Below are 12,326 nucleotides of genomic sequence, written 5' to 3' on the forward strand. Positions count from 1 at the left end.
TCTTTCTTTTCACATCCAGAGAAATATTCTGCCTTTTCAATATTTCCTAGGATATTTTATTTTTCTGGGAGAGGGCTGGGTGATAACTTCCTACAAGTAGAAGGAAAGAAAAGAAGAGGATAGCCAGCAAATAGTGCTGAGTTGTTACAGCCCAACTCAGCACTATCAGGAAATATGAAAGAACAGATTAGGGGTATTATGGAGAGTCTTGAAAAAATCCACGAGGCTCCTAAGGATCAGAAATAATTTGATGATGTATAATCAATTAGATGTTGAGCAGTTCATCCCTGTGTCATTCTTCAAAGACTCTTACTTATCTTATTTATGCATGAGGCTTAGCATTTTTTGCTACTTATGCTTCCATCAATTCATAGTTAACTGTTGCAAGCAGGCTTTCCTCTTATTTGTTTGGCCCAGACTACGACAGAAGTGTTAAGGAGATGAAGTACAAATGGGAGAAATCAGATATGCTACTTTTAAATGTAGGGGAAAAAACGCTGAATAGAAGTAAGGGGGGGGGGAGCAAGTATTTTAAGTAATGAAAAAGGGCGAGTTCCATCCACCAACCCGAAGGGCAGGAGACAAACATGGTTAACGTACAGGCGGTGCAATTATTGTGAAACGCAAATAACGCCCAAGTAAGGTAGGGAAACTATCACGGGCAACAGTTCAGCGGATAAGCCCTCCCTGCCTGCCTGCTTCATCTCCGGAGACCGCTTACAACTAACCCTTCCCCTGCAGTGATTGCTCAGGCTTGTGCGCCGTCGTTAAAGGGCGTGGCCACGACGAGTGGGAGGGAGTTAGATGGTTAAGTCCCGCCTCTGGCTGCCGCTCTCCGCGGGGAGTGGGATGGAGATGATGGCGCCTGCGCCTGGAGTCGTTGTGGGAAACGCGTCGGAAGTTCCCAAGCCAACCTTAGCCAAGAGACCTGAGAAGTCCGATGGTTGTGCGGAGACCATGAAATTGACTCGTAAAGCGGTTCTGTCTCGAGCGAAAGCTACGAGCCTTGCAGGGGTCCGCAAGCTCAATTGCTGGTGAGCAGGAGGAGGAGGTGGCGGCCTTTTATATTAACTGCAGTTTTCGGCGTTCCTCGCCATTGGCCGTGGCGGCTGGGATGCTGGTCGCTGTAGTTTCAGCGAGGACTTGGAAAGCTTCTGCTCCTCGCTTTTGTTTGCTTCGTTGTCTTGCAATGGCCACCGAAAGGTCGAGATAGTCGACCGAGAGGTCTAGTGATGAGAAACGTGTAGCTTGCAGAATTATGATAAAGGCTTTGCCCAGCGAGAAGTGAATTCCTGAGATCGTTGTAGTCTCTCTTCTGATTTCTAAATCCAGAGTGGTTGAAAAGGGAAAGAGTTCCGCCCCAGTAACGATTAAAGCCACTGTGTAAACATTAATTGAAATGGGTATTATATCCCAATTCAGTATTTTTATTTTGTGTTTTGCAGGATTAAAAATCACAATTAATTATCTGTTTATTCATTTTTTTTTCATTACTCTTTACTACTTTTTAGTTCCTAGCCTTCACTTCACCACTTCTCTTTCCCTTGCATCCACTGATCAAGTGTGTGGCATAAAAAAAGATAGTAAAACTTGACTTTGGTCCATCCAAGGAAAAGTTTTGGCCCCCCAAAATAAGTCTCTGCTGTGTTTTGCTCCTGGGTTGTCTCCTAATAGTATTCATGCTGCAAACACCCTAACAAATACTTTTTTTTATTAGATAACATACATGCTTATTACTATATCTCTTATTTTTCTTTTCCTCCTTTTTCTCAACAATAGTAGTTCTTTCACTTCCTTTCAAAAATATTCTGAAGTTATCATTCAGAAATATCCTTCACTTATCCCCACCTGTCGGTTTTGTTTTCCTCTGTCTGAAATATCGTAGATTCCGAATTGTTACATAAGACATTGTAAAATCAGTCAGAATAGAGACTTCTGCTTTCATTCATTCAAATTATGTGTTTCCTGGGGATAAGGACTAGAGTGGCTGCTCTGCTGTGGTTACAGCTGTTGTCTGTAGATCCTGTTTCTGTTTAACATCTTTCCATAAATGTGGGGTAATAGCTCTTTCCCATTATCATGCACACACTTGTTGGCTTAGCTACAGTGTGGTTACAAATAGTTTGACTTGCACATAGATAGAAACTCTTTTACAGAATAGATAAATTTCAAAGGCTTTCCAGTTGCATGGAATAGTATATGTACACGTACGAGCACAGGCATATTGAAGAGAAATCAACAAAATGTATACAGCAGGTCATAAGTAGGCCACGCTGCCTTTCACAGGCTTACTAAAAGCACAAAGGGCATTTGTAGAGGGCTCAAATTGTTCTTTCCTATATGGCTTTGCATAGTGTGAATATTGCTGTAGTTAATATACTATTTTATACATGCCTTTTAAATGTGTTCTTCTTTTTCAGGGGAACCCGTATCTCAGATGTAAGTACCATTTCTAAGTTTCTAATATGTAAGAAATGGAAATAATTGTTGGTTGTCTCTCATAATCTGTTCCCAGCAGGGGATTGTAAATGGTTGTCAGCTATTTTCTGACTTGACTGAAATCAAAAGATACTAAATCGGTTCCACCACAAAACTGCGGTCGACTAAAGCGCGCGCGACGAAACCGCGTACCTAACGTCATCACAGCGCGACGAAAAAAGCACGCTGTGAGCGCTAAAGCTAAAATTAACACCTAAACCTAACCCCCCGAAACCTAACCCTAACCCTTAACCTAACCCTAAACCTAACCCTTAACCTAACGCTAAACCTAATCCTAACCCTTAACCTAACCCTAAACCTAACCCTAACGCTTAACCTAACCCTAAACCTAACCCTAACCCTTAACCTAACCCTAACCCTTACCTTAACGTGAATCGGCTTGCTTTCAAAGTGCTTTTTAAAGCGCCCTTTTTTCTCTGCGGTCGCTGTTGTTGCGCTGTTGATGATGTCAGCGACGCGTTTTAATCGGGCGCGCTTTAGTGGACCGCGGTTTTGTCGTGCCACGACTAAATCCAGGGAAGAAGCAAAGACTCATTGGTTGGTACTTTGCCTCTTTCTCTTTGGAAAAGTAGATATTAGAGGGCTGAGGAGCTGGCAGTGGTGTAATTTTGAGCTTTAGCCACACATACCTCACGCTGAAACTGCCTGTGAGAAGAGATATAGGGGGTTGACTCATCATTTGGAGATGTTATATCACTGTGATTTATCTTGCTTGATTGACAGAGAGTTTCAATGGACTCTCAGTTGCACTATATATCTGAACTGTCATTCAGGAAAGCACAAGTCATAATGTATGTTTGTTTGGAACAGGTTCAAGCCCTAGCATATCAAGGATTTTTTTTTAATCTGCTTTTATATTTGAGAGCAGTTTCTTAACATTACCATCTTTAAGATGCATAGACTTCAATTCCCAGAAGGCCTTAGCCGTCCCCAGCTGATTGGGGAATTCTAGGAGTTAAAGTCCACACATCTTAAAGGTACCAAGGTTGAGAAACATTGTTCTAAGGAATAACTATTCTTGAAATTCTTGAAAATAGCACTCAGTAATAATGTAGGTTTCTTTGAAATAGAAAAACTATAAATTCAACTGATCTCTGTAGATATTTAGATTCAGTGCATTTTGGGCTCAATTGACATAAGAATGTTGTAATATGGAGCTTTTGTTACAGATGCTTAAATACAGTATTTCTAATCAATCAATTAATTACATATATTTGTTCCTTCTCCTTGCAAGACTGAAGTTTTGCTAATATTTTGTTTTCTTTTCTTTTTAATCATCTAGATATCAATCTGCCATCAGCTTCCTAATGTTGAAGTGGTCACATTCAGGTGTGTATTAGAATGGTGGCTGACTAAATGAAAGCCAAGGAAAATCAGTGGTCTTTCTTTCAACGTGGAACCTGAAAAGAAGTCCTTACTATCTCTTAAGCATTCAGGCAATGTGCTTTTTAAATCATTGTGCCTTTATGTATCATTTTTAAGCTTAGCAAAAATTTCAAACTTCTTTAGCAATATCTATACATAATTGTTCAGTAAAAATTAATACAGTGGTATTATTTCATTTTTGGATCATGCATGTATAGTCTCATGTTTCTACATTATGTGCCTAACCTACCGCTCCAGCTATACTATACTCTCTTTTCTATGCTTTAAATTTAAGCGACCCCCAGGGGGAGAGCCTTCTCTGTGGGAGCACCTTCCCTCTGGAATGAGCTGCCCCAGAGCTTTGTATAATCCCCGACCTCCGGTCCTTACAATGCACCCTAAAAAGTTGGCTTTTCCAGCAAGCCGGCCTGGCCCGAACAAAATAAAATAAATGATTCATTATTGTTAATTTTAATTGAATTTTTAAATGTTTTTGTTAATCTTACTTGGGTTTATTTTTTGGATATTCTATCTATTTTTTTTAACTTTTGTAATATGTGTTTTTTTTAAATGTTGTACGCCACCCTGAGTCCTTTGGGAGAAGGGCGGCATATAAATCAAACAAACAAACAAACAAATTATTGTTATTTTTATTTAATAACACCAGATCACAAGGAAGGAAATTACAGATCTTCATTTTTCATTTCATTAACTGTACAAATTGACAATCCATCATTCAAATCATTCTTGAACACCCTACCTGTTTATCTATTATAAATGGGAGGAAGCTAACTGCTTCCATATCTGTCAATCGGCTCGTCACAAGAGTCCATCACGACAGAAACCCAATATTTTTACTGTTGCCTTTTGTACATTTGTGTTGTATTTTTGCTGATAAATAAATCCCAGTAAGGGTATGGCTAGCTGATGAGAGCTAAATAGCTTGAAATAGATCTATACTAGTCTCCCTTTATTTATTTATCAGCAAAAATACAAAACACAGATACAAATATATATATATATATATATATATATATATATATATATATATATATATATATATATATATATATATATATATATATATATATATATATATATATATATATTTGCTGTCTATGTGTGTATGTACATATCATTTCAGGAATTTATTTTTGACCCCTCTCTGATCTCTCTCTATAAGTGCACATTATCATAGCTCTGTACTTTGTATCCCAGATTTATCTTCTTTCACTTTTCTTTTTTCAATGCATTTTTAGTTACTGACCCAATCTCTACTCCTAGGTTCAGTAATAATAGCACTCAAGACTTGTATTCTCTTAGGAAATGAGCAATTTTGAATATCAGTGTGTACAGTCTGATGCTATAATTCTGGTTTCAAAATGTTGAAAATGTAACAGACAATGTAAATGTAATAATCTGGCTATTTTTCTTTGTCCTCTTCTTGTTCATGGTTTCAGATGTTATATGGAACCATAAGAAAGGGCACAAACACACATTTATCCACCTGCCCAAGATTTTGGTGTTGTACAAAGAATTGTAGTCGTTAATGCTGCTCTTGTTTTCTTCTCTAGTGCAAATAATATCTACAGTCTGGAACCTTTTAACCAGTGTGAGAAGCTAACTGAGCTTTACCTCAGGAGAAACTGTATTTCAAACCTCCATGAGCTGTTCCACTTGAAAAAACTGCCCCGCCTGAGAATCCTCTGGATGTCTGAGAATCCCTGCTGTGGCTCTGACCACCATCGCTACAGAATGACAGTTCTGCGTAATCTTCCTAGTCTCCAGAAGCTTGACAATAAGAGTGTGTATAGCAGCACATTTCTTGGTGGTAGTGTGTGAAACACTTAAGAATTGTGTGTCAAAATGAGATTTAACTTTGAATTAATATTTCTTTGAACTAATGATGGGAGGGTATTAATTTATTGTTTCATATGAAAACAACTCCTTGCCAAGAACAATTAGATATCCCTTTAATATCCTGATGGGCAACCATTGAGCAGTATGCAGCCCTCCCCAGCTTACCGTCTATAACCCTCAGAGAAAATGAATTTTTTTCAGTCTCCTGTGGGGAAGTTTTGGAGCAGGACAAAATGAACGCCACGGAGCTTGCATTATATGCAGCTCAAAAGAATATTAATGTTCTTTCAGTTAACTTATAATTAAGTCCATTCTATTCTTGCTTTGTGTAAATAAATATTTGCTGTTGAAATGCATATTTAAACTTCAGAAAATTAAAAAAAAGTGGCAACAAATTCTGGCTCCTCATACTTTATTACTTCTCTAGTTTTATAAAATTTGGGACCCGTTTATTAATGGAAAAGTATTTTTGATAAATTCATTCTTAATATATTCTTAGTTTCAAATATGAAAAAGCAGTTAATTTCTATAGTTATCAATTCACAAAATTAATTATGTTGGAAGAATGGTATATAGCTAAAGGTTTTATAATCAAAGGAGCCTTTCTTCTTGTACTAATAAATACATCAAGTATAATATATAGGACTATATCAAACATGCTATAAGTTTCAATTTAATATGAAGAGCCCTGAGGATGCAGTGGTTAAAGTGCAGTAATGCAGGCTAACTCTGCCTACAGCCAGGAGTTTGACCCTGATGGGGCTCAAGAGAGTGCTGTAAAGCACTATGAGGTGCTATATAAGTGCTATTGCTATGATGAATCTGCTTGGAATACTTTTTTTTTTTTTAAATTGCTGTAAACTGTTGAGAGTTCTCTCGGGTGGGATGGATTATGAACAGTGTAAGAACAAATAAGTAATACTGCTCCCTCTTTGGCTTTTGTTTGATTTGTATAGTGGTGACAGAGGAAGAACTGTCACATGCACTAGTACAAGGAGAAGAGATAACAGCACCCCCAGTTACAACAGATGTAGACAGCTGCTGCCAATACTCTAACACTGAGTCCAGCACGACAGAGTGTACGACAGAAAATGAACTCATGAACATCAGCACTGAACTTGAGGAGACAAAGTGAGGAGAGTTCTGTTATGTGTTGTTAGCATTTATTTTCTGGACTTAATTTATGAAGAATACTTTGTCCAACATGTGATTCAATCAGGAGTGAAAAATACACTCACTTTTGTAAATCAATAAATTGAAATATGAGAAGGGATTCCATGATTTTTAAGTATGCAGAAACATGTAATTTTTTTGTGCAGCATCTATGTGTTCCTCTTTAAATATAGTTCGTTGCATCTTACATGTTAATAGAACTTTGCATGAAGTCATTCTTTTACTTATATTCTTTCTGTGCAGTAAAATCCGTAAGCAGCTTGGTATGAAGCCTGTTGTTCCGAAAGATACATTTTCACCCAAAGAAGTAGATGGTACCCGCCCAAGATGGGTGAGTAGAAGAGTCTTCACCGTCCCAAAAATCTGTATTTTGAATCATATGATGTATTTGTCTTGCACTAAACATATAAAAAACTCAAGTAATAATCAGCTTAGCTCAGCTGCATTGTTACAGTGAAAGAATTGAGAAGACAGCAACAGAAAATTAATGCTGTCTCTGCAAAGAGGCTGAAGAAACAGTGACCACCTAGTTAGCTGTTGCAAGACAACTCGTTATAAACCCAATGGCATGACAAAGTAACAACAGTAGTGCAATGGAATATCTGCAAGAAATACCACTTGCCTACAAGCAAGAACTGGTGTAATAGAAGTAAAGAAGAAGTCATAGAAAACAAAGAAACTGAAGTGCTCTGGGACAGACAAGTACCTGCCACATAACATCCCAGATTTAACAATTGTCAATAAGTAAGTCAAAAAAATCCGGACAGTGAACTAGCAGTACTTGGAGACAGCCAAATAGAAGAGAAAAAAACTGAACAAAATAGCAAAATATAAGGATCTGCAAATACAGGTAGAGTGATTGTGACAAAAGAAAGCAAAGATAGTATCTGTTGTAATAGAGCGCCTTGGGTACAATCCCAAAGCATCTGGAGCACCATACGAATACCATTGGAATGGACAAAATCTTCATTACGGTTGATTGCACAGTCAGACAGATGTTTAGACTGGTTTGGGTATTTTTATCCACCTTCATGTCCTTCCCAAAGACATGGGATAGAGATGTTGTTGTTTGATGGAGTTAAAAGTTACTATGGCAGGATGTAAGCCATTTCAAGTAAACTTGCCATTTGCAATTGACTGATGGTAATGATGTCAATAACGGTGTTCAAGTGGTACTCAATATTTTTTTTTGGAATTGCACTCTATTACTGTTGGTACCTAGTTTGCTTTCTTTTGCCATACTTGTTCCAATTATATGGTGCCATTGATAAATCTATCTTCTGTGAAATTCAGTTGTATTCCTAGAATAATTTGTTTGAATATGTGAGAACAGATTGGAGGAAAACGGTAAGGTGCAGGTAGTCGTCGACTTAAAAGCATTCATTTAATGACCATTTAAAATTAGAACAGTACTGAAAAAAGTGATTTATGAACTGCTTTTCACATGACTGTTCCAGCGTCCCTGGTCATGTGATCAACATTTGGTTACTTGGCCTCTGGTTCATATTTATGATGGGTTGCAGAGTCCTTTTCTGACCTTTTGATAAGCAAAGTCAATTGGGAAGCCATAGTGACTTAGCAACCATGTTACTAACTTAACAAGTGCAGTGATTCACTTAACAACTATGGCAAGAAAGGTCATAAAATGGAGCAAAACTCACTTAATTGTCTTTTAGAAACAGACATGTTGGGCTCAATTGTGGTCATAAGTCAAAGACTACTCATAGTAATAATAAGAGGACTAGGTAGCATCTGCACAGTAATTCTATGATCTGCTCTGATTTTGTTTTTTGTCGCCTTGATTAACAGAATAATATCCTCAATGCCATCATGTTACTTCTAGAAGAGCTGGATTCAGAGGGTTTAGAAGTCATCCATCAAACAGTTGGAAACAAACTCCAAGCCTTGCAGAAAAAGGAACTCCATGAGGACCGATAGCACATCCAAGGAACTGTTTCTGGATCAGCAAAATTTCACTAGCTCTACTAGGATCCTTTGTATATTGTTGGACTTCCCATGAGAATGGATGATTTTGTACAGAAAAACAAAACAAGCACATCTTGTGTTGCATGTGCTTAGAACCATGTTTGACAGTAATTTTTTCACCTACAATTTATGTGCCTGCATTTTACAACTATTATTCCACCTTCCACAATGATTGGCAGCAGAGATTCCAAATAAGCAAGTATAGATTATGTCTATTTGTAGACAAAAAAAGGACTTATCATTTGGAAGAGGATGTACTTCATGTCTTGCTAGTACCTTCCTGCTGGAAGAATCATGCCTAGACGTGTTTACCCATGCCTTTGTAAGACCAAACCTGTGATATATCTGACTTGGTTAGACCTGGTGGCCTTCCCTAATATCCCAATATTGGAGCAAGTCTAAGCTTCATGACTCTTCCTTTTCCTCCTCCATTAAATAGTGTTTGACAATCCTGGTCTCAAAACCAGAATTTCATAAGTTAAAATTCATAAAAAGAAAATCATTGAATGTTTAAATTAAAAGCTAGAAGCCAAGTCTTTGCTGTCATCATTTCTCCTCCGTTAAGTAACTTGAAATTTATTGGGGGGGGGGGGGGGATATCCCTTGCAACTCAGTTTCACTTACATTCCACTTAAAGGTAAGGTAAAGGTACCCCTTGCACATTAGTGTTAGCTGTTCCTGACTCTAGGGGGCGATGCTTATCTCGTTACAAAGCACTGTCTGAAGAAGTCTCTCTGGACATGTGGCCGGCATGACTAAACACCAAAGGCACATGGATCACTCTTACCTTCCCACCAAAGGTGGTTCCTATTTTTTCTAATTGCATTTTTACATGCTTTCAACCTGCTAGGTTGGCGGAAGCTGGGACAAGTAACGGGAGCTCACTCCATTACATGGCATTAGGGATTCGAACCGCCGAACTGCCAACCTTTCTGATCGACAACCTCAGCGTCTTAGCCACTGTGTCCCTACATTCCATTTACATCTTATAAATTTGAAGGTTTCAGTCTATGAAGTCTTCTAAAGCCTTCTAAAAAATAAAGGCTTCATGGAGGGGAAGAGGATACACCACCACTGTCAGCATTAAACTCTGCTGAGCAAAATTCAGTATTATTTGAGATAGTGGGTCCTTTAGCCACCCTAGTCTGTCAAAATATGTCTAGTGCAGGAGACCCACTATGCCATGAAATAAGTAAAAATTCCTTCTATAATATGAACATAGTTTTGATTATTGACTGTGCTTAAAATTATGTACTTTTTTGCTGATTATTTATAGAACACTGATCCAGATCAGTGTTTATCTCAGGATGTATAGGATTATCTGGCCCTTACTAAAACTTGGTTTGCAACAGGTTCCATTTGTAACTTGGGATTTCTTGCTTCTGTTAAAACATTTATGGGGTGATGTTACAACACATGAAAATAAATTTTACTTTTCAGTCTAAAAATATTAAGTTGGTGGGAAAATGGTGCCCAGGGTTTTTTTGAGCAGCTTCACCTATTTGATTAAAACTGCTGGCAAAAATATTTGTAAGCTAAGTGACCGAGTGATGTATAGGAAATACCATGTTCTAGTAACACCTAAAAGTTCAGTTTTTCAGATTCTGATGTTTCAATCCTCAATAGTAATTGGGCATCCAGTGTTTTAAGTATGCAAAAAAAAAAGCTAAGTCCTTTGGTTTTGTTATGACTAAATGTGTGTATATGTCCTCTCTAGCACATGCTTTAAAGCCAGTGCTTCCTATGATCAGGACTTTAGGATGAACACTTGCATATTGTAAACCACGGGTATCAAACTGGTGACACGTTGCTGTCATGTCACATTTCTTGACGTTTTCCCCATTCGCAGACCTGGGTGGGTGTGGCCTGTGCGTGCCGCATCTAGCCCATGGGTCACCAGTTTGACACCACTATTGTAAAGTTATCTCTGACCAGTACCGCTGTGCATCACTTTGTTCTGGAAGCATATAATCTTGTAAAAATTGGTTATATTGCAATATCTCTATTCAAACTTACATAGGAATCAGAATTTTTGCTCAAACTGTGGTAAATAACTATGGCTCATCAAAATAATAGTAATTCAGAGGTTGTGGAGAAGATAGCATTTGTAAAAGTATTAAATAAAAAGACATCTGTTATATTTGAATATTCTCATATAGATAGCAAGGAATTGTTTAGTAGAAAAAACTGGGCAGATACCAACCAACTGCAATGTTTTTCAGAAAAGTGGAATTGCTTTCATTTGAGAACTGAACTATAAAGCGAAAACAGCATATAATTTTGTAAAAATTGGTTATATTGCAATATCTACCATAGAATATTTTACTGTCAAAGACGTGTGGACACCAAATACACTATATTGCCAAAAGTATTCGCTCACCTGCCTTTACTCGCATATGAACTTAATGTAAGCAACATCCCATTCCTAATCCATAGGGTTCAATATGACGTCGATCCACCCTTTGCAGCTATAACAGCTTCAAATCTTTTGGGAAGGCTGTCCACAAGGTTTAGGAGTGTGTTTATGGGAATTTTTGATCATTCTTCCAGAAGCGCATTCGTGAGGTCACACACTGATGTTGGGACGAGTTTACATGGCCTACCACTTCGTGGCTAAGTTGCTGTCGTTCCCAAACGCTTCCACATTCTCATAAAACAGCTGACATTTGTCTGTGGAATATTTAGGAGCAAGGAAATTTCACGACTGGATTTGTTGCACAGGTGGCATCTAATCACAGTTCCACACTGGAATTCACTAAGCTCCTGAGAGCAACCCATTCTTTCACAAATGATTGTAAAAAGTCTACATTCCTAGGTACTTGATTTTATACACCTGTGGGCATGGAAGTGATTGGAACACCTGATTCTGATTATTTGGATGGGTGAGTGAATACTTTTGGCAATATGTCATCTACCTATATTTAAGACATAGTTGGTGAAACTTATATTCTCAAAGGTATTATATTCCAGTGAAAAAAGTTTAATGAAGTCAAACATAAAAGATTGAAATAAGGAAAAACATGAAATATGCCACACATCAATAAAGAAAACAGTTTAATATTCACAATTGTTTCTCAAATCACAAAATTTCAATATTTTCCTTATTTTAATCTTTTATGTTTAACTTCATTAGGCCAAAATTCTTAACAAGGCTTTAGCTTGTACACCTGCAGCTTGTCTTTTAGAAAAGCTGTTAGAGCATGGAAATCAGTAATAAGAGCAGTTTTTAATATAGAATGATTCATGTCTAAAAGGATTTTATCATTTTCAAAAAGACATTGCCCCAATACACAGACACTTAAGAAAATAATAACTATGTAGGCACCAGTGTGACTGACATATTTAGATTGAAATATCCAGTGGGGAAGACCAGGCTGCAGTTAGTATTCAGTGGGTGGGTGAACATAGTCCAGTTGCCACCTTTTAGGCTAAAACACACCTTG

The 12,326-nt window shown here is 37.7% G+C and overlaps 1 protein-coding gene across 1 annotated transcript; it reads left to right on the forward strand.

Annotated features, from left to right (window-relative positions):
* Positions 1-820: 820 nt before the first annotated feature.
* CFAP410 (cilia and flagella associated protein 410) lies at positions 821-9,416 on the forward strand. Its single transcript, XM_032225988.1, has 7 exons — positions 821-1,034; positions 2,421-2,439; positions 3,782-3,828; positions 5,439-5,668; positions 6,681-6,855; positions 7,141-7,228; positions 8,707-9,416. The coding sequence occupies exons 1-7, from the start codon at positions 850-852 to the stop codon at positions 8,833-8,835; spliced, it is 873 nt and encodes a 290-aa protein (XP_032081879.1). The 5' UTR covers positions 821-849; the 3' UTR covers positions 8,836-9,416.
* The last annotated feature ends 2,910 nt before the right edge of the window (positions 9,417-12,326 follow it).

Source organism: Thamnophis elegans, chromosome 10, assembly GCF_009769535.1.
Source record: "Thamnophis elegans isolate rThaEle1 chromosome 10, rThaEle1.pri, whole genome shotgun sequence".
Classification (NCBI taxonomy): domain Eukaryota; kingdom Metazoa; phylum Chordata; class Lepidosauria; order Squamata; family Colubridae; genus Thamnophis; species Thamnophis elegans.